This window comes from Globicephala melas, chromosome 2 (assembly GCF_963455315.2).
Source record: "Globicephala melas chromosome 2, mGloMel1.2, whole genome shotgun sequence".
Lineage (NCBI taxonomy): Eukaryota > Metazoa > Chordata > Mammalia > Artiodactyla > Delphinidae > Globicephala > Globicephala melas.
In genome coordinates, this window is record NC_083315.2 from 104,259,984 (window position 1) to 104,281,708 (window position 21,725).

The 21,725-nt window shown below is 50.2% G+C and overlaps 2 protein-coding genes across 6 annotated transcripts; one reads left to right on the top strand and one right to left on the bottom strand.

Annotated features, from left to right (window-relative positions):
• Positions 1-3,185: 3,185 nt before the first annotated feature.
• Positions 3,186-12,321, bottom strand: CBLN3 (cerebellin 3 precursor). 2 transcript variants are annotated; one of them, XM_060294684.1, is made up of 4 exons: positions 11,281-12,321; positions 10,868-10,987; positions 4,002-4,067; positions 3,186-3,838 (listed from the first exon to the last, which is right to left on the bottom strand). In XM_060294684.1, exons 1-4 carry the CDS (start codon positions 11,578-11,580, stop codon positions 3,644-3,646), a joined length of 681 nt encoding a protein of 226 aa, XP_060150667.1. In that variant the 5' UTR covers positions 11,581-12,321; the 3' UTR covers positions 3,186-3,643. The 2 variants fall into 2 exon arrangements, with proteins under 2 accessions (XP_060150667.1, XP_030710548.1); XM_030854688.2 differs by lacking the exons at positions 3,186-3,838; positions 4,002-4,067 and adding an exon at positions 6,625-10,528 and having other exon boundaries at positions 11,281-12,279.
• Positions 12,322-12,472: 151 nt separating this feature from the next.
• Positions 12,473-21,106, top strand: KHNYN (KH and NYN domain containing). Of its 4 annotated transcripts, none has more exons than XM_030854683.3 (8): positions 12,473-12,779; positions 13,442-13,662; positions 14,480-15,600; positions 15,759-15,889; positions 15,974-16,070; positions 18,695-18,802; positions 19,011-19,112; positions 19,652-21,106. In XM_030854683.3, exons 2-8 carry the CDS (start codon positions 13,462-13,464, stop codon positions 19,902-19,904), a joined length of 2,013 nt encoding a protein of 670 aa, XP_030710543.1. In that variant the 5' UTR covers positions 12,473-12,779; positions 13,442-13,461; the 3' UTR covers positions 19,905-21,106. The 4 variants fall into 4 exon arrangements, 3 of the variants coding, with proteins under 3 accessions (XP_030710543.1, XP_030710544.1, XP_060150665.1); XM_030854684.3 differs by having other exon boundaries at positions 12,473-12,644; XR_009563081.2 differs by lacking the exon at positions 12,473-12,779 and adding an exon at positions 12,812-13,022 and having other exon boundaries at positions 18,695-18,876; positions 19,652-19,680.
• The last annotated feature ends 619 nt before the right edge of the window (positions 21,107-21,725 follow it).

Here is a 21,725-nt window from a genome sequence, read left to right on the forward strand (position 1 = left end):
TATAGTCCCCTGGACCCTGCCTTCTGGGTAGAGAGAATCCCGGCCTCCCCCAGAGCCGCTCTGCAAAGATCACTCGCTGCAAGAGTGCGTTTCTCATGGGTGTGTGTTCCTTCACTCTCCCTCCGAATGGCTGCTGCCGCCGACAGAGGGGGGTCCAGGTGGAGACCAGCACTGGGTCACTCTGGCTGGGCCTCTAAGTAGTTTTATTTCTCCAAAACTGAGCCAGTCTCCTGGCCTAGCTCCAGTTGCAAAAACGTTTGACATGGCTAGAGCCAGAGTAGAGCCTGCCACTGAGTCCAATTAGCTTGTTTTACAGCCGAGGAAAGAGGCCCAGAGAGGGCAAGTGACTTGCCTGAAGTCACAGAGATAGTTGGTGGCTGAGCTGGGACCAGGATTAAGCTTCCTGATTCTCTGTTCACCACAGATGGGGTTCAAGTGAGAGAAGGTCTCAAAATCTTATACCCATCTTCCCTCCAGCTCATCTCCCAGATCTTGCAGATAAACCACTTAGGTGTTGCCCTCAAACCATTTCTAGCTGTTAATTCTGTCCAGGAAAGAATGATTGGGTGACAGCTGACAAATTGAAAGGTGAGTGTGGGGTTTTTAGCAGATACCTCTTTCCCCCTCCTCCCTCTGATGGTCTGTTCAACCTCATTCTCCCTCCTCAGTGCTGTATCCATTCCCCGTTAACCACATTTATGACCTTATACCCCTTTTGGTGACCTTTTTTCCCCCATTTGATTTGTCAATAAACGGATCAAAATGGAGCTAATATCCAGTTTAAAAAATTTTTTTTTTTCTTTTAGCTGTAGCCTCAATTATGAGGAGGGTGGGAGGCAGTTGTGGGGCACGGGTGCTGCATGTTTTCCAAGCAGGCTTGCAGATTTGACAGCCTGGATAGTAACTTTCCAAGTACATCTGACCTGAGCTCTTATTTACTTTTATTATTATTTTTTTGCGGTACGCGGGCTTCTCTCGTTGCGGAGCACAGGCTCCGGACGCGCAGGCTCAGCGGCCATGGCTCATGGGCCCAGCCGCTCCGCGGCATGTGGGATCTTCCCGGACCGGGGCACGAACCCGCGTCCCCCGCATCGGCAGGCGGACTCTCAACCACTGCGCCACCAGGGAAGCCCCTGAGCTCTTACTTTACCGAGGAGACCAGCGCCCAGGTAGTGATACAGCTCAACCTCTCTCTCCCTACTGGTTCATGGCAGGGCTGTGAGGAGAGCCCAGGCTGAGGGCTTCCATGCTAGTGCTCTTTCCGTTCACGCCTTAGAAGTGGGCAGGGTGGGAATGAAGATGAATGAAGGCTGGTGTAAGAATGGCATCAGTGCTGGACCAGCTTGGCTGTATCGGAAACACAATAGAACTAGGTTTGAATACTGAATCCATGGCTGCTACCTATGAAGCCTTTTCCTGGGGCCTTGGTCTCCCCACCTATCAGGTGCAGGGTAACAATTCCTAAATTATGGATGGTGCGAGGATCTCATGAAATAATCGCGCCAAGAGGCTACTGTGGTGCCGGCTATGGAGTAAGCCTTCATCACTGTGATGGACTGCATGTTTGTGTCCTTCCAAATTCATATGTTGAAACCCTACCCCCTAGTGGGATGGTATTAGAAGGTGGGGCTTTGGGGGGGTTAATCAGTTTAGGTAAGGTCGTGAGGGTGGAGCATCTAAGATGAGATTAGTGTCCTTATAAGAGAAAGAAACTAGAGCTGCCTCTCTCTCCACCACTTGAGGGTACAATGAGAAGATGGCCATCTGCAAGTGAGGAAGTGGGCTCTTAACAGACACTTGATTTGCTGGTACCTTGATCTTGAATGCCCAGCCTCCGGAACTAAGTTTCTGTTGTTTAAGCCACCCAATCTATGGGGTTTTTGTTACAGCAGCCCGAACCGATAAAGACAATCACATACTAGCTAATGTTGCTTTTCTTCCTGCCCCTGGAGTGCTTGCTGTTATTGCCCCCTAGGCTCAGAAACCTTCCTAACCCTGGCCAAGCTTCCAGACTTCCGGTGTCTGCTACTTGCTGTTTTCTCACCTGACGGAATGTCTGTTCAGCACTGGCAGGGAGATGGAGTGGCGGGAAGGAACTGTCCTTCCTGAGAACTCCCCGGCTCACGTGCACATGGTCACTTAGTATTTATAGAGCACCTACTGTGTGCCAGGCCCTGTCTAGTGTGGAGTGGATGGCAGGTAATGGGAATGGCATGGTGCCCCTCTGGGGCCCACTGTTAGGTGAGGGAGGCAATTCAACAAGCAAATACAGTGCAGGGTGGTAAGGGAAGGAACACGGCATAGGAGCCCACAGCACAGGGGTCTGAAGCCTCCGCTCACGTGCAGTCCAGCGAGGTCTGTCTTCCTGACCCCCTTCACTGAAAACAATGCACATGCTCTTAGGACAGGGCAGCAAGTGAAAGGTTCGGAACTCCTAAGTGAAAGATTGATCAGGAAGGTGGCTTAGCAAAACCCCTACTTTCTACTCAAGAGAACTTTAAGCAATACTCAGAATTTATCCACATTGGCTTCTGAGCCCTCTGTTGGTGAGATTTCTCTTCTTCACGGCTGAACAATTTACAAGGTCTGATTTGACATATTTTTAGCGGAGTGAATAAAGATGTGTCCACAGTTGAGCACCATGGGCAGTGCAGCCTACTAGTCACTGCTTCTCTCCTTTATACCATCACGATTTCCCCTTCTCATTTGGGGCACTGGCAGGTGAGCTTCCCAAGTCTCTGACAGAGAAATTATAAAGTCACCAGTAGGCAGACAGTCCCAGACATAAGCAAAAATATTATATAAAGAACGTCCTGCAGTGTATCTCATTCTCATGTTAAAAAGTACATAAACTACTAACACAATCTTGTAAATCAACTACGCTCAAACAAAAATTTTAAAAAAATGTACATTAACTATCTGGTGAGATGGGGACCCCCTAAGCTTTGCTATATCATGTTTTCCTAGGGACCGTTTATGATGTCCTTGTGTTTCTGGGTAGAAGTGAACACACCTGAAAGAAAGCAGCATTATAACAGGTAAATGGCTACAATAAAACAAAAAAATCCTACTCACTTTTTTTTTTAACATCTTTATTGGAGTACAATTGCTTTGCAGTGTTATGTTAGTTACTGCTGTATAACAAAGTGAATCAGCTATATGCATATATATATATATATATATATATATCTCCCCATATCCCCTCCCTCTTGTGTCTCCCTCCTACCCTCCCTATCCCACCACTCTAGGTGGTTGCAAAACACCAAGCTGATCTCCCTGTGCTATGCAGCTGCTTCCCATGAGCTATTTTACATTTGGTAGTGTATATATGTCCATGTTACTCTCTCACTTCGTCCCAGGTTACCCTTCCCCCTCCCCGTGTCCTCAAGTTAGAGGTGATACAAACAGATGGAGAGATATACCATGTCCTTGGGTTGGAAGAATCAACATTGTGAAAATGACTATACTACCCAAAGCAATCTACAGATTCAATGCAATCCCTATCAAACTACCACTGGCATTTTTCACAGAACTAGAACAAAAAATTGTACAATTTGTATGGAAACACAAAAGACCCCGAATAGCCAGAGCAATCTTGAGAAAGAAAAACGGAGCTGGTGGAATCAGGCTCCCGGACTTCAGACTATACTACCAAGCTACAGTAATCAAGACAGTATGGTACTGACACAGGAACAGAAATATAGATCAATGGAACAGGATAGAAAGCCCAGAGATAAACCCATGCACATATGGTCACTTTATCTTTGATAAAGGAGGCAAGAGTATACAGTGGAGAAAAGACAGCCTCTTCAATAGTGGTGCCGGGAAAACTGGACAGCTGCATGTAAAAGAATGAAATTAGAACACTTCCTAGCACCATACACAAAAATAAACTCAAAATGGATTAAAGACCTACCCACGTTTTAAAGATTGTCCAAGAATCCTTGGGACATGTACCAGTTTTAACTTGTTTCCTAATTCATATGGTAACAGTAACTTACATATAGTGGGTACTTGCTCTGTGCTTTCCAACGCTGTGGGATATATACCATGTTTCTCTTCATTGTCTAGAGGAAGAAAATGAGGCAGGGGGAGTTTGAGTTATTTGCTGAAGGTCACGTGCAGCTACTAAGTGAGAGGCTCCAGTGCCCACCACCTTCACCGCTATGCTCACTCCTTCTCATGCAAGTATATTCACTTTGTTGCTAGAGTTACTTTCTCCCCACTAATCTATGGCCTCTCTATCCTTTATTAATGTATGATATTAATATACATTAGTATACTGTATATTAAGATTTCTCCATTTCAGCTTGGTCCAGATTAAGATGATTTACAAACTAAAACAGAGCCTGGTTTACCTCAGTTGGGTCCAAGAACAATTCTGTTGGCCCTGATAAATTTTGACACGAATGCCATGCCCTCGTTTTCTGAGCTATAATGAGAAAATCTCTATTTTGAGTTGCCGCTTAGGCATTTTATAGTACAATGACCCTGCTCACACCCAGAGTCTGGACATTTAGATAAGGACCTGAGTTTAGGACTCCTGCCCCAAATTCTCACTTGCTTTTCCTGGGGCGCCCTTTGAAATGACCACGTATAGTTGAGTCCGGGTAAAGTTAGTGACCTGCACCCCAACTACCTTACACATAATAGGTTCTTGCTATCCTGCTCACACGTGAACTGGGACAGAGGACTGCCCTTCTCCTGGCTCACTGCTTCCCTTTCCCCCCTCCTGGTTTCTGGGGTCTGTAAGTAATAAATCTTTAAACTTTACTTCCTTTGTGTGAGTGTGCTACACCTTCAATCAAAATGACTACAGGGTTCTTACTTCCCCAGATGGGGAACCGAGGGAGCTACCTCCTGACCCCGTGTGGTGGCCTGTGCTTCCGCATTCAGCAGATCGTAATCTGCATATCCTTAAGTTAATACACCAGCTATGGGTCCCGCAACACACAAGGGGGTACCATTTTCCCTCAGCTAATAAATAGTGCTATTTTGTAAGTTTTCATGTTCCCATAGATGGTGAAAAATGAATCAGGGGAGATCGCAGCAGCTGGATTGCAAAGGACCTAAAAAAAAAAACCACGTTAAGCAATATGGATTTAATCCTAGACCCTCTGCCTTCCCCACAATACCCTAAAGGGCTTTAGGCAGTGAAGTTGCCACTCTGGCAACCCCTGTGTGGAGAATGGACTCAGAGAAGCAAAACTGGAGGCCAAGGGGCCAATTAGGAAGCTTGCGTAGAACTCTGAGATATTGGCAGCCAGATGGGTGGAAAACAATGGATGGAACTGATTTATGGGGGTTATGGGAGAGGGAGGAATCGAGGAACATGGCTGGTGTTTGGTTAGGGCAACAGGGACGTTCCACTTTTAGACACAGAGAATAAGGGAAAAAACAGATTTCGGGAGGAAAGGCTCTAATTTTAGCAGATTGACTTTAAGGTGGGCTAGGCAAAGTAGGAATCTGACATTTGGGAGGGAGGTCCTGGATAGAGATAAAAAATGTGGAAGTTGTCAGCATATGGATGGAGATTCAGGCTTTTGAGAGTGTGTCAGGATGAAAGGAATCCTAGGGCAGAACCTTGAGGGAAACTGACATTTAGGAGATGGGCAGAGGTACAGGAGGCTGAAAAAGAAAGTGGCCTCAGCAGACAGGTGGAAGCAGAGCCCAGAGCATGTGCACAGTCAGGGAAATGAGGGCAGGGAGGGCTTCTAGAAGGAGGGTGTGGCCGACAGGGTCAAATGTTAGGGAGAGCCTGAGTGACAGAGGACTAGATGATAGTGACATTAGTGACGAAGAAGTTGTGAGTGATTAGCTTGAGGGCTAATCACTAATTAGGTGGGGTTGTGAGTGAGGGCTAATCACTAATTAGGTGGGGTAGCAGAGGCTGCAGTTGACTTAAGGGGTGAGCAACTGGTAAGCATAGATATTTGGCTCTAAAGGGGAGGAGAGGTGACGCTAACTAGCATATAAAGCTGAGGGTAACCATATATCTACCACTGTTTCCATATCCATCTGTTTTTTGTTTTAGACTTAAGAGACTTGAGTCTATTTAACTGCTAAACAGAAGGAGTGAGTAGGGAGGGAAACACTGAACATACAGGAGGGAGGAGAGGCAAAGAAAAGAGTATGTTTCCAGGAAATGGAATCCAAGACTGGTGGATGAAGATAGCCGCCTTGACAGAAAGAAGGACACGATTTCTACTGAGCCAGACAGGAAGGAGAGATAAGGAAGGTGAGTTTTCGGATGCGCTGGTGGGAAGGGTTCCTCCTGGGGTTTCTGCTTTCTCAGTGAAGTAGAAGGTGAAGACTCTGCTGCTGGCAGCGGGGGCAGTTGGAGGAGTAAAAGTTTTAAGGAGAGAACAGAAGCCTTCAGTTGGATTGGGGGAAGATGAGGAAAGAAGCTGACAAAGGAAACCACAGAATTGCTTGGAGAATTGCTCCAGGGGTGGCTGGAGACCATGGATTTAGATACACGGCATATCCTTCAGCAGGACTTTTCTCTGTAGCAATCAGCTACCAGGGCGTGGGTGTAGGGAAGGCAGACAGTTGGATTCTATTCTTAGGATCCTTAGAGTCCTAGGAGATTTTCGTGCCTGAAGAGGAACACTAGCCACCATCTGTGCTTTATTTATTGTTTAATTTATTTACTTCATAAATCTACTTAAGCAAAAAACTGTCTCAACATTTAAACACTCTATAACCAAGTCAAAATCTACACATTTTACAAATCAGATTATTTAAACATTGATTGCAAACTTAAATCTTCCTATACATTTCAATCAAATCATGAGTATCATATGTCAGCTCCTCTAAAAGCATCAAGCATTTTGGTAAAGCACACACGTCTTACAAGGATTATAAAATTTTTTACACCTACTCTTATACTCATTATAAAAATGGGTTTGTAGACCCAAGAGAAGGACACTATCTCAGTTCAGACCAATTTTTGAATTTGGATATCCAAAAGAAGAATATATCTCAGTGCAGATGAAGTTTTGAATTATTAATCAATGAATTCTTGGTTGGGACCTGGGAAACACTTTACCTTCTAAGATGATGAAAATCTGAGCCAGTGCTTACCTTACATATCACTGGAACTTTTCAAGTCCACACTTTTCCCATGGATTAGTGTATTGTAACTGGATGCCTTTTCTTTAAACGATGTCATCTTTAAGTTTAATGACTATGATATGCAGATGTCCCAGAGATGTCCATGCCCAAACCTCTTATGTTTAACGGTAAAGGGACATTTTCTACGTAATTAAAGTTATGGGCCCTAAAATAGAGAGCTTATCCTGGATTATCTGTGTGGGCCCAATCTAATCACAAGAACCCTTAAAATCAGAGAATTTTTAAGGTCAGAGACGTGACAGAAGGGTAGTCAGAGAGGTTCAAACTGTGAGAAGGACTTGGCCTGACGTTTTTGGCCCGGAGATTGATGGCAAGGAACCTCAGTCCTACAACCATAAGGAACTGAATTCTGAATGAGCTTGGGAGTGGATTCTTCTACTTCAGTAAGGAAGGCAGCCCTTCCTACACCTTTCTTTTGACCTAATGAAACCCTGAGGAGAGAATCCAGTCATGCTCTGCTGGACTTCAGACCTACAGAAACTGAGATAATAAATAGGTCAAAGTTGTGTTAAGACACTACTTTGTGGTAATTATTACACAGCAATAGAAAAACTAATACAATAACTTTACTGACATTATTTACAAATTTATCTAGCTCATTTTCAATTTTACAAACTTCCCCAATATCCCCAATATTGTTGTTTTCCCCAGTATCCAGTCTCCTCTTCTTCCTTATTATATAACTCCTGACTTTTAGCTGGGCATAGCTGCCTGGAATAAAGACTCTATTTCCTAGCCTCTCTCCCTTGCCTGGTGTGGCTAGATATGACTAAATTCTAGCCAATGAGATGCAAACAGAACTGCTGGAGGTGCCTCTCAGAAAGCTTCTTTAAAAGGAAATGGGTGTGCCCTTCCTTCCTCCTTCCTGGGACTGTAAGGGTGAAGTAATGGCTGGAGCTCAAGGAGCTATCTTGGGTCAGGAGGTGATATGCTAAAGGTGGTAGAACAGCAAGAAAGAAAACTGGGCTGTGGCGATCATAAAACTGCCATCCAACCCTGCAGTCTTTATTTGCAGATTCTTCTATGTGAGACAGAAATAATCTGCCACCTTGTTTAAGCCATTATTATTTTGGGTTTTACTGTTCCTGTAATCTCATTATAATTAGTAGGGTAGTAGAGGGGCCCCCTTTCCCAAGAAATGAAGGATCATGTTTGAGCAGTGAGCAGTTATCTTTTGGACGTTTGCCTAATTCATGTTCATGTAACACACTGTGGGAGCTTCTTTCTTCCTAGTTGTAATATATGACCAGATGGTGCCAATCAGTCTCTTTCATTTTTGATACAGTTCCAACGTTTTCTGGAATTACTGAGAGCTCTCTGGATCCACCCCTCCCTACTTATGCAGATAAAGAAAAATAAATGCACCTTATGCATAGATATAATATCTGCTCTACTTATACTCTTCTACTTATCAAAATTACCTAAAATATCCTATTATAGTCATACTTCTTCGCTCAGTAGACTACATTTTTGTACATTGTATAGTTACTTCTTCCTTTTTGAAAATCACAACAGAGTTGTGGATTTTAAAAATTCACCTTGTTCCAATTAACAATATTATTTTCCTTTTGATTATCAAATTGTCACAGAATGTCAAGTTGTGGAAGCCTATTAAGATTGGTTCCTTTGCCTTCTCAGCTCTACCCTACATTTAAGAAAGCACCTTTGCTTTTTGTCTTCACCAATAGGTTCCAGGCCTAGAGTTATTTATGACATGGAGCTATTCTCAAGGGACCTTGAGTCCTTTTAAAGGAGAATAATATCTGAGGCAAAGCTTCAGGTGCTAAGAATGCATATCAGATTTTTTCCTGATGTTGTTTCTATGCCGCTTTAGTGACAAAATTTGAAAAAGTTATTTCTTTTGAAAACCACAAATTCACAACTGGTATTTCCTATTTAACTCAGGCACTACCAAATTCTTTTTTATTTGACTCTGACATACAGTTTTACATTTATTTTCCCTACAGCATACCTGCTTGTATCCTGTAACCCCTGAACCCAGTTGTAATGTCGTGTTCTCTCTTTAGTGATCCTATAGGGTCTCACTGAGCATCATTCTCTAATTACTTTATTGATAGATTCATCCATGCTGGGCCAATGGGGCAGAGAGGTGAGACACAGTTTATAATACTGGCAGGAGAGTGGTTGAAAGGATGAATTATGGAATCCAAGGAATTTTAAGGAGGAGGATAAGACAGCACAAATCAGGAGAAAGAAGAGAGGTTGTGGGATAGTGTGGGACAGGTACAGTGAAGGTCCCTGAGAGAGCTGGGAGGAAGGAGGTGGTGGTCAGAGCATGAAGTGATTGAACTTGAGACTACAAAGGTGGAGCAGTTCTAGGAGGGGGCCACGGTCATTGATGTGTTCCATGCCTGGAGATCTACAATTGCCCACATGTGACCTACCTCCACCTCCAGCTGCCAAAGGAACCTTTGTATACCCACTTTCGGCCAAAGCAAACATACACACCCATGTCTTGGGTGGGGAGATGAGGGCCAGAGTCCATCTGGGATCTTCCACAAATAGATGCTGGGTTCACCGTCGGCTGCCTGCCCCAATGTACGTGAAAAATGTATACCGTGTTCAGGTGGGTGCATGCCCCCTTCCTGCCGCACCAGCCACAGGCTCTGGGCTGCTCTGTGGCCCTCCCCACAGTTCTGCTACTGGCTGAGTCTCCCTCCTGCTCTAGTCCACACAGTGCTGGCTCAGCTTCTGACTGTGCTGGCCGAGATCTGTGATGCTGGCACTCCTCACAGGAAGGAGCCTGCTGGGTATGCTGAGGCTGGTCCATCTGGTCCCCTGTAGGGGCCTGTCAGGCTCACCTGTACCACCTGTTCCCCAATAGCACTGAGCAGGAAGCTGGGTTGGAGTTGGGGGGACAGGAGGAGCAGAGTCTGCAAAGTAGCACAGGCCTCCCTACCTGCCAAACCCTGCCCTGATCCTAGGGCTGCAGGCAGAAAGAGATGCAGTGAGAGGCAACTGTGAGGGGCAGGTTAAGAGGGGCAGGTCCCGAGACACCAGAGCTCTACTCTTCACCTTGGATGTTTGGTACAGGGTCCCATGCAAGGACGTGGAATAATAAAGGCAGCCAGAGGGAGTCTCTCTCCTGCCCTGAAGATGCTACTTCTGGGGCAGGAGAGGGCAGAGGGCAGGGGTCAGGGGCTAGATTTCCTTCCTTGAAAGGCTTGAGTCCTCAGAGTGGGAAAATGAGGAAGCCAGAGAAGCTTGAATATTTCCAGCCACCCAGCAGGTTCCCTCGACGCAGGCGCAGAGATACCCGGTCCCCAGGGTCCAGGGGCAGTAGCACAGAGCTGGTGGCTGCCTCCCGGGTCACGTCTGGGTCGTTGGCAAAGGCCGAGATGACAGGCCATGTGTTCAGCATCAGGCTTACCTGGGGAGGGGAGCCCAGTTAGCACCTCTCCCTAGTCCTTGTCCCGGGACCCCCACTTTCCTGAGGGCTTCCTTCCTTCTCTGCAGCCCCAGAGGGACACTCTGGAACCTGGGAACCTGAGGCTCAGAGCACCCTCCTGGGAGGGCTGAGAGGTGGCCGGTGTTGCACTCTGTGCCTCCTTCACAGTCTCTGCTAGGCGGGCCCTTTCCCGCCTTGCTCCTGGCCCCCCAGGATGCAGGCCAATGGAGGTCTGCCTGCGGATCCCCTGGGCTCCACTTATTTCCCCCTTCCCTTCCCCTCCTGAGCTGGGGATGGGACAGGGCCTAGGGTTCAGGTCACCTGGACAGTCTGGCGGTTGTACACCTTCACCACATGGAACCGGAAGCTGTAGACGCCCCGGACAGGGGCCACGAAGGAGCCTGAGGCCCGGTCAAAGCCACCGCCCTCGTTCACCAGGACCTGTGAGAAGCGACCCTACTGAGTGGGGCTTGGGGATGCCTGGGGCTAGGGGAAACCAGGATTGGGGGGAAGGGGCAGTGAGTAAGGAAAGGAAGGGGTGGCAAGTAGACCAAACAGGAGGGATGCACGGATTCAAAAGCAATGGTGAGAAAGGGCAAGGAGGGTATGGTGGGAATGAAGGGAAGGGAGACGGGAAGAAGGCTTGGGGGCAACTGGCCACAGCAGGGCTGTTTCCTTAGCAGCAGAGTGGGTTTGGACAGTGATTCCAGGTCTTTGCAGGGTAGAGGGATTACCTGGTCGAAGTATATGGCTCCACTGGTGCCATTGCCGATCTCTCCTGCTGGCTCGTGGTGGTGGCTTCGGACTGCAGCAAATGCCACTCTTCCAGGGGGTGCCTCTCCCAGGGCTGCTCCCCCTGGCCCCCCTGCCGCAGCTCGGCTGGGCTCACAGACCACCAGGCACTCACCTTCCAGGAGGACTGGCTCTGTCCCCTCCTGGGCCCACCCTGTCCTCAGGGCCATAAGTGTCAGGGCCAAGGTCAGCCAAGGGCTGAGTGAGGGACCTGGTGGCCAGTGTCGCTTTGCTCCCAGCATGGTTGAGTGGCTCTGTGACCCACAAGCCTTCTCTGTTTGCTCCTTGGTTTTGTCCACCTCTCCTCCAGGCTCTCACCACCCCTCACGCTGCTTCTCAGCCCTCTCTGGGACTCATGGTCACCTGGTCTTGGCATCTCCCTCTCCATCCCTCTCTGTGCCCCACGACTCTGTCCTGCCTCTCACTCCTGCTGTCACTGCAGTTCCTGCCTCCTACTCCTGCTGTCACTGCAGTTCCTGCCTCCTCGGCAGGGCACAAAATGACAGCAGCTGGGCTCTGGGAGGGAGAGGAGAAATGAGGCAGCCATACAGGAGGGCTACAGCCAAAACCCCAGGGCAGCCCCTCCCGAGAGCACTGAAGGCTGGAACTGGGACGACAGAGAACATGGGTGTCTGTGTGAGACTGTGAATTCTTGTATGTGTATGTGTGTGAGTGTGTGCGTATGTGTGAGACAGCTCCTACAGCTCCTCCCCTCACTCCTCCCCTCTTCAAAATCCGTCGCAAGTCAGCAGCCCTCTTAGCAGCATCTTTTCCACCGTTGGAAAAAAGGGAGTGTCCTTGTGTTTTCCCTGCAATTGTTTTGGTGGAAAGTGCTTGGCCCAACAGTGTCACTGTCCTGTGACCCTGGGCCCGTCTCTTTCTTTCCTTGGTCTTCTATATCTTCATCCGAAGGGACTGCATTAGTCCGTTTAAGGCGCTCTTCACCTCCATCTCTCCATGAAGTGGTTCCTCATTCCTGAGAAACAACTGTGTGGAGCGATTGAAAACTCAGAAGAGCGCGGAGACGTGACCCGCAGGCTTGGAGCAAGAGCGGGCGAGAGGGCGGGGGCGGGGTGGGGGGGGACGAGTAGGCTGTGGGCGGGGCCGGGGGCGGGGACCCGGCTGGGGCCTGGGCCCGGGCCGAGGCTCCGGCCGCCGGCGGAGAGCAGCCTGCAGCTGGCGGGGGCGGGCGCGCGCCGGGGCTCGGTGCAGGCCCAGCCCCGGGAGGGGCCCAGCTGACTCCGCCCCCGGCCAGGAAGTGACTCAAAAAACTGTTCGTGATGTGGGGAAGAGAGGTCCCCGTTGGGTGAGGAATCGGGAAGGCCCGCCCAGATTCGGGCCCCCCGCCTTTCTTCCCTGGGCCGGGGGCGCGGGCGAAGCTGGGGCCGGCGGGCACCGAGCGGCGCCGGCGGGACTGAGGCCGCAGCGGGCGGCGAGGCGGGTAGGCGCGCTCTCCCCCGCGCCCGGGCCGCGGGAGCCAGAGGCCGCAGTGCAGAGCGCAGTCGGAGGGCGGCAGCCGCCAGCGGCTATGGGCGGGGCCCGGTCCGACCCCTGGGCCCCGCGTGGGGCTCGTGGCCCGACCGAGGGGTGTAGCAGACTGCGGAGGAAGGGGGAGGGGTGGGAGTGGCTAGAACCTTGGAAATGGCTGACAAGGGACCCAGAGGACAGCCCAGTTCAAGCCCTGGTGAGGATTCATCTTTAAGAGGCCGTCTTGGACTCGGAGATTGCAGAGACCCGGAGGAGAGGGACTCTTTCGTCACCTGTCCCCTCCTTCTGGCCTCCAGACCCAGCTGGATCTCCCCCCCCCCCGCCGCCCCGCCCCCGCTTCCTGCTCAGGGCTGTGGTCATTTTCCAAAGGCCACACACCCATCCCAGAGAGACAGCCTTCCTTGTTTATCCATGACTTGTCTCCGGAGAGAAGGCCCTTGTGTCCAGATAATCTGACATTCCCTCCCTATCCCCAGGCTGGACTGAAGTGCTGGTTACCTCTTGGGTTTACCAGTTTGGTAACTAGGTGCGACCTGTTGATAGCTGGTGTAGGCCAGGAGACCAAATTTGGGTTGAGGGGACATTGAGGCTCTGAACTGCTTTCCCTCCTTCCAGGGCTGGGCGGCCAAGGAGCCATGCCTACCTGGGGGGCTGGCTCCCCGTCCCCTGACCGTTTTGCGGTGTCTGCGGAGGCTGAGGACAAGGTGCGGGAACAGCAACCCTATGTGGAGCGCATCTTCAGGGTGGGGATGAGCGTCCTCCCGAAGGACTGTCCTGAGAACCCTCACATCTGGCTGCAGCTGGAGGGCCCCAAGGAGAACGCCAGCAGAGCCAAGGTGAACACCTCTCCCTGACCCTTCTGGGAAAACAATGACTCCCTCCCCCGAGGAGGCAGAAGAGAGGAGGGGCTGGGGAGGATCTCCACTCTTTGCTTGTCTCACTGGCCCTGAGCTTTGAGGAACTTCCAAACTCTCTATTTGTCAAGAGTTTTGGTTTCATTTCTGCTGCGATGACCCAGATTCTGCCAGGGCTTGGAGATTAGTGACTCAGTTCAAATCAGTTTTTACTCTTTGGGGGAGAAGAGATAATTTGGTTGGGCAGGCAGGCTCCACCAAGGAATTCACTGTGGGGTGGGAGGCCACACTGATTCCTTTGGAGTTAGTCAGGACTTACAGTAAGGCACGACCAAATACCATCCTTGTGGTCCTAGTTTGTTTCCTTATCTATAAAATGTGAATAATAACAGTACCCACCTCACTGAACTTATTGTGACTTAGATAAAGCATGTAAAGCGTGAGTTCGGTAAAAGTTGTCAATGATGATTGTTATGATGGAAATATACAACACGCATACACACACATAAATGTTTAGAAGAGACAGCCTTTTAACCAATTAATTATAACAGTTTCTTAAGTTGAGGCAAGTTCTAAATGGAAATTCAGCCACGGGCTGTCAACTGAAAAGGCAAAGAAGTGAGTTTCTCGCTCCCCTCTTAACCACCACGTTTTTCAGGATCTGTAGGGCTCCATAGCTCTCCTCAGGCATCCTGGAGCTCAGAGGAGAGCAGCGGCCCCGAAGGAGCTATTGGGCCACTTAGGATTCCAGCAGTCTCTTTTTTTTTTTCCTACCTCCCCTCCCCACCTTTTCCCCCAGGAGTACCTGAAGGGTCTCTGCAGCCCAGAGCTACAGAATGAAATTCATTACCCACCCAAACTGCACTGCATCTTTCTGGGAGCCCAGGGCTTCTTCCTTGATTGCCTGACTTGGAGCACATCAGCCCACCTGGTGCCGGGGGCGCCCGGCTCGCTGATGGTCAGCGGCCTGACCGAGGCCTTTGTCATGGTCCAGAGCCGAGTGGAGGAGCTGGTGGAGCGGCTGAGCTGGGACTTTCGGCTGGGGCCATCCCCTGGAGCCTCCCAGTGTGCTGGAGTGCTGAGAGAATTCTCTTCTCTGCTGCAGTCCCGGGGGGATGCCCACACAGAGGCCCTGCTGCAGCTGCCCCTTGCTGTCCAGGAAGAACTGCTGAGCCTGGTGCAAGAGGCGTCCAGGGGGCAGGGGCCCCAAGCATTCCCGTCCTGGGAGTGGGGGAGCCCAGGTCTGCTGGGTGCTCAGCACCAGGGAGTCAGGAGTCCCCTGAGTGACAGCAGGGAGTCTCTGGACACAGGACCTGCAGGGTGGCAGGAGTCACGGGGAGAGAGATGTGCTATGGAGAAGGAGGGGACAAAGCACGGTGGTCCCAGGGAGATGGATTTGGGGTGGAAGGAGTGGCCCGGGGAAGAGGCCTCGGAGAGACAAGTGGCCTTCAGGCCACAGTCAGGAGGAGGAGAGGCAGGGCAGGCAGTGCCTCTGAAAGGGAAGGCCCTGGGGAAGGAGGGGGTGCCTCAGGAAAGAGGAAGGTTCTGGGTCCAGGGCGCCCCTCCTGGCACCCAAGGCCCCTGTCAGAAGGCAGCCCAGCCCCGGGGAGCCTCCCTCCTGCAGCGGCTCCATAATGGGGAAGCCTCACCTCCAAGAGTGCCCAGCCCCCCACCGGCGCCTGAACCCCCTTGGCACTGCGGAGATCGAGGGGACAGAGGAGACAGGGCAGACAAGCAGCAGGTCGTGGCTCGAGGTCGGGGGTCTCCGTGGAAACGAGGCACCCGGGGGGGTAATTTGGTGACTGGCACACAGCGTTTCCAGGAGGCCCTCCAGGACCCTTTCACCCTGTGCCTTGCCAATGTGCCAGGCAAGCCAGACCTTCGCCATATTGTCATCGATGGCAGCAACGTGGCCATGGTGTGAGTACCTGGTGGGGCTGAGCGTCCTGGGGAGGGGGATGAGATGACGAGATGGGCAGTTGCATTCACCTTGGGGATATGTGAGAAGTGGGGGGCAGTACAGCCAGGCTGCCAGGCCCCCCTGGGGGTCCCAGAATGCTGACCCCTTTCCACTGCAGGCATGGCCTCCAGCACTACTTCTCCAGCCGGGGCATTGCCATTGCTGTGCAGTACTTCTGGGACCGTGGCCACCGCGACATAACTGTCTTTGTGCCTCAGTGGCGTTTCAGTAGGGACTCCAAGGTCAGAGGTGAGTTGGGACTGGTCTTTTGTGTCCGGGGATGGGCCCTGCTTCCACCTTGAGGATAACCCCATTCTGCTCCTCTTTCTCTAGAGAGTCACTTCCTGCACAAGCTGTATTCCCTCAGCCTGCTCTCCCTCACTCCCTCCCGGGTCTTGGATGGCAAGAGGATCTCTTCCTATGACGACAGGTACTTGCTTCTTTCTTGGTCACAGGCTGGACATTCAAGGAGCCAAGTGGGAGACTGAGGGAGAGACAGAAGCTCCTGACCCTTCACACTGTCTGTAAGCCTGAGTCGTGGGACAAGGGTCAGTTCTCCTCCGCGTGCCCCTATGACTGGGGAGGTAAACCTGCCCCGCAGGCAGGATGAGATGGATGGTGGACAGCTCTGTTTGTCCACTCATCCTTCACTTTTCACTCATCAAACTAAAGGATGCCTCATATTTATACAGTGCCTTACTGTCTAGAAAATACTGGTTTAATGGAAAGATGGGAAAGCCAATGACGTGAATAACTGACAAATGCCTCTTACAACCTAGATGTCCAAACACATAGAGAAATTCCCCAACCTTCTGGAAAAACCAGAATCAATGTTCAAAATAACGATAAATGAAAAAACACATTCCATGCATAGTAAGACTGTACAAAACATGGTATAATAAAAGACAGTGAAAGATCACTGGTCTTAGAATTTGCAGGTCTGGATTTGAGTCCCAGGTTGCACAGTCATTGACTGTGGAGTCTCTTAGTGGATTAATCTCTTTGTCTCAAGGTCCTCTTCCATTTATTCATCCTCCTTGTGAATGTCAAAAAAAGCTAAGGTATGTGTTTGTCTCACTCAAGGTGCTGGGCAGGAGGGCAGTGATGTTCCTTAGTTTTTCATGGATCCAATCAAGTGTGGCAGAGGGCCTACCTCTTGTACAGAAGTGGAGACGGAGGGTCAGAGTAGTTAATTTTCTTGGCAAAGGCTATGAAGTAGCAAAGGGAAAATGAGAACTTAAAGCTGCTAGCTGGTTTAACTGAAAAACACGGGGCACATTCCCTCCCCAGTGTGCACACAGTGTGGGAGATGGGCGGATTTTAAAAGCTAACTAACCGATTTAAAAAAACTAGTGACAAGTTCTTTATTCTCTAGGATTTTCGGTTTTAAATTAAAAACAAGTTTCCAAACTGAAGTGATTATATATTTTGTTTTTTCAAATACTTAGCTCTTACTCCCTAACAGGAAAATGGTATTCTACAAAAAGTTCACGTTCTCCCGATGCTATTCTGTTTTATGTCTAGATTTCACAGGTTATCTGCGCTATGGAATCTTCTTTACACGCCAGCACTGACACAGTTAAAACTGAAGGTTGAGTCAGTTGTAATAAATTTTGAAGGCACATGTCTGTACAGTGGTGTACGTCCTGATAGGCAGACAGCACAATATGAATTTGGAATTTTGCCTAGTTACAGTGAAAAACACAGTGGCACGTAGCACAGGCCTACTGAATACTGCGGAACAACGTATGATGTAATGTGATAATAGTAAAATATGCTTAACTTGAAAATACCTTTTGTATCTTATATGATACCATATACATTTTTATGTCATCTTCTTAATTTGTTTCCCGGACAGAAATTCAGAACCAGACACCTGTCACACCGAATCCTGATTACTAGTCCCCTCTATACCACAATGTCTTTCAAATACTGACTGCCTGCTTAGTACTAGGTGCGTGGCCTGCCGAAGGAAGCAGGAATGCAGAGAATCAGGGAAGACCTGATTCTCGACTTCAAAGAGCCCAAAGAAAATGTAAACCAACAGTACAGAATGGAGAGGAAAGGGATCCCCCTTCTGGCTGGGGTTTTGTGGGAAGAGAAAGCTTTGAGAGCTTCTGTTGATTGATCGACAAGGACATGGGATGCGTTGGAGCTCTAGATTTTAAACCTGTTAAAAAGGACTCACCTCATGAGTCCTACCCCAGTCCTGTGGAATCAGAATTACTAAAGTGGGGCCCAGGCATCTATTTTTTTAAAGTTCCCCTGGTGGTTCCGTTCATCAGTGAGGTTGGGGAAGCACCTTCCAGATGGAAGGAATAATTTGAGAAAGATGGAAGTCGGACAGCACGGGGCATGTTTGAAGAACAGGGTGTAATCTGATCATTGATTTTGGCAGGAGCTGAGTACAGCAGGGAGTATGGGGTGAGATAAGGCCATAAGAGTGGCTTGGAGCTGGGTTCTAGATGGCCTTGGCTGCCAGGCCTGGGCATGTGGAAATATTCGGTAGATAAAGGGCAAGTTTGGAAGACTTTTGTGTAGGAAGAGCATATTCTCTTGGGGGAGGTCAGGAGAGACTGGAGGGTGGTAAGTGGCTGGGGGCAGGGGACCCCCTCATCAGGAGGCTATGCAGTAGTACCATGCTTGTAATGTCCAGGTAGCTCAGATGGTAATGGTGGGACTGGAAAAGAAGGAAGCAGAGTGGAAAGCCTTTCAGAGGAGAAGCATGATGGATCTGTGACTGATTCATGGGGGCACGGTGGAAGAAGACAGAGCCAGAGCCAGATCTTTCTATTTCACGCTAATGAGGCACAAAGTGTTGAGTGGAGGATTGTGGTGACTTGAGGGGATGCTATTGGGGAACCACGATGGATTCATCTTTCATGAGTTTCCTTTCTAACCCGTGGCACCTGTATGCAGTCAGTCACCTGGGGGCTGGATCAAGGTGAGGGGGCCAGAACTCCATCACCGGAAGTGGGTCACGGGAGTCGATAACGCTCTTTGGGGTTGGGACCTTGGAGAGTCCCAATATGGCGGCCGTGGTTTTCGTGACAGGTTCATGGTGAAGCTGGCTGAAGAGACCGATGGGATCATTGTCTCCAATGACCAGTTCCGGGATCTGGCAGAGGAGTCTGAGAAGTGGATGGCAATCATTAGAGAGCGGTGAGGGAGCCCTCCCCTGAGCACAGGGCACGGACTCAGACCTTTCTCTAAAACCAGCTCTGCTCTGCCACCGGGTGAGGACTCTGGGAAGGGGCTGACGTTGCTTTGCGAAGGATGGTAGCTGGCAGCTTCTGATGGTGTTGGTCTTAACTGTCCGGGAGGTGGGCAAAGGCCCCTCTGTGACCACACATTCTCTGTGCCCATCCAGCCTGCTGCCCTTCACCTTCGTGGGAAACCTCTTCATGGTGCCTGATGACCCACTGGGACGAAATGGCCCTACACTGGATGAGTTCCTGAAGAAGCCGGTCAGGTAATGCCTCAGACTCTCCTAGGCAGCCCTAGCTTTTGCTCTGCAGGAGCCTTGCAGGCCTGGAGAATTGGGGGAAGAATGACCTCAATCTGGGCCAGCTTTATTCTGTAGTAGTTCAATTTGCCTTGGGCTTGGCCCAAGGAATCCTGACTCAGACCCTCCTGGCTGGGAGGGAAGCTCCTGTTTCCTGTTTTCCCTAATCAGTGTGTTGGACGGAGTTATTTGGAAGGTGCTTGCTTTTACTTATAGCCAGCTGCATTGAGCATGCCCTCTGTTGGACATAAAGTGATTAATTTATTAGACTAGAAGTAGATAGTGGCAGGTTCACCTTCCAGGTTCCAAAGGAACAGGCCATCTTCCCTTCAGAAGTGGGTTGATACTGCCCCTCAGTGGTCAGTTTCTGGAACTTCAGGGTCACTCCCCAGAGCCCAGACTAGGCAGGGCAGTTGACTGGGAGTGGAGAGCAGGGAGGCCCACTGGGCTCTCACCTCCCTCGAGGATGCTCATCAGTTCTTCCTGTTCCCTCTGCTTCTTCCCAGGGCACAGGGGTCTTCTAAGGCGCAGCATTCTGCCAGGGGCTTCACAGAACACAGTAATCAGCAGCAGGGGAGAAAAGAAGAGGAGAAAGGCAGTGGTGGCATTCGGAAGACGCGGGAGACAGAGCGGCTCCGGCGCCAACTGCTGGAGGTGTTTTGGGGCCAGGATCACAAGGTGGACTTCATTCTGCAGCGGGAGCCGTACTGCCGGGACATCAACCAGCTCTCTGAGGCCCTGCTCAGTCTCAACTTTTGAGCCTCACCTGTCTGAGTGACAGCCACCCCGTCAGCTCCAGCCTCATCCAGCTCAGCTCATTCTGTGAGGGTCCCTCTGCTGCTCAGACCCTGACCCAGTCTCACCCTGAGTTGGTGCTTTGTGTCAGGGAAGCACCAAGGAAGTGCATTCGTGTGTGGGGAATGCTCTTGCCTGGGGCACTTTGGGGACAGGTCTGTAAGGTGACCTGATCTCACCTTGAGTCAGGACCTCAACCAGCTCTCAGGAGGTTCTGCTCAGCCTTAACTTCTTAACCTTGCTTTATGCAGGGTTTCTGTAGGGAATGGGGGCTGCTGGGAAGGGTGGGTCACGGAGATGGGGACTGTCGGCCCCTCCTCCACGCTGAGCTGGGGATGGAGGCTAGGGTGGGTGGGAGGGGAATGTAGAACAGGTGGCCAGGAAGCTAAGCCTTTCCTCCTCCTGGCTGCTGCTCTGATGGCCAGAGGACAGGACGAGTCCCAGGCCTGGCTGGGCTCCTGGGCGCATCAAAGGGAATGCTGGGCCCTGGAAAGGCTAGTGTTATGGGGTCTGGGTCACAGTGGGGCAGCGGGGAGCTGGTGGAGAAGGCAGAGGGAGACTTGGCTTCTGGTCTCAGCTATGCCTGCCTGTGACCTTGATTGATCTTGGTCTTTACTTCCGCCTACAAGTCAGGGGTAAAAAAGCCTGTTGGGAGGAGAGATGAGAACGTGGAGGAAAGCTCCTTGGAGGAAAGGTACTTGGACCAAGCCTCAGGTGTGTCTGTCTGTGGTTGCACAGGCTTCCTAACCAAAACCTCACTTTTAGAGAGCTGAGGGTCCTCTGTCCCCAGGACCTGTGCCCTAGATGTTTTAACACTGCATCCTCAGTATAATGAGCCCTATAATGGCTGCGTCCCTTTTGGGCAACCCCCCTCCCCCGCCAAATCCACATTTACAAAACGGTTAATTAGGGGTGACTGTTTGCATTACCAGAAAACTCTCAGGGTTCCTTCCTATCAATGGCAGCTCTCCTGTTGCATTCAGGTGTTTGTTTACAGTTGAACGAATGTGTCAGAAAGTCCGCAGTCCCCAGTTGATGCACTTGCTCGAGCGTTGAGTAGTCACCAAACCAGTGAAGCCATGTTCTGTGAGCAAAATGTTCATGTGACCTGACCCTAGCATCTTCTTTACAGAACATATATGTTGCATAAAGCGAGACCCACTTCTGCTCCGTGTGTGCGTGTATGCGGATGGGAGGGTTTATAGAGTTTGTATCTAGAGGAACCAATCTGGAAAACGAAAATTGAATAATCAGAGTCAGAAGGTACTTGACTGGCCACCAGACCAGCTGCTGTCACCTCAGGACATTCTCTTTCCTCCTTGATTCCTACAGGTCATTGTCCTGTATCTGCTTGAAATCCTCCTGTACCAGGGAATTTACTACCTCCGAGGCAGCACATCCATCTGTGGACAGTACTAGGCAGTCCTTCCTTTAGTGCATCCCCAAATATGCTTTTCTGTTACTTCTACCTTTGAGGCCAGTCATTCCATCGGGAACAGTACAGAGCCAGTCAACTTCCTAAAGAGTCCAAAACCAGATAAAGAAGTGAGACAGGTGTTCCTGGATTCTGTGCTGTCTGGGCCCTGCAGCAAGTCCCTGGACATGGCCCTCTTTTTAGGCTGACTTCTGTTCCCTGAGTGGCACAGGGAGTTGAAATCACCCCAGATCCTTGTATCAGCAACTAGCACGTGGAGCTGAATGATGATGGAGAGGGTCCTAGGGTCCCAGGGTCTTTGCCCCTCCCCATTGGTGAGGTCCACCACTACACTGCACTGAGCTGGGCTG

What these genes read in the sequence shown, in the direction of transcription:
- KHNYN (XM_060294682.2), top strand. Translation starts at nt 12,980, where the DNA reads ATGGCTGACAAGGGACCCAGAGGACAGCCCAGTTCAAGCCCTG. An exon ending in AGAACGCCAGCAGAGCCAAG is followed by an intron (nt 13,663 to 14,479) that starts GTGAACACCTCT and finishes CTTTTCCCCCAG; the next exon opens with GAGTACCTGAAGGGTCTCTG. An exon ending in GGCAGCAACGTGGCCATGGT is followed by an intron (nt 15,601 to 15,758) that starts GTGAGTACCTGG and finishes TTTCCACTGCAG; the next exon opens with GCATGGCCTCCAGCACTACT.
- CBLN3 (XM_060294684.1), bottom strand. Translation starts at nt 11,580, where the DNA reads ATGCTGGGAGCAAAGCGACACTGGCCACCAGGTCCCTCACTCAGCCCT. An exon ending in ACAACCGCCAGACTGTCCAG is followed by an intron (nt 4,068 to 10,867) that starts GTGACCTGAACC and finishes TTCTTCCTCTAG; the next exon opens with ACAATGAAGAGAAACATGGT. An exon ending in AGAGCAAGTACCCACTATAT is followed by an intron (nt 3,839 to 4,001) that starts GTAAGTTACTGT and finishes TTTTACATGCAG; the next exon opens with CTGTCCAGTTTTCCCGGCAC.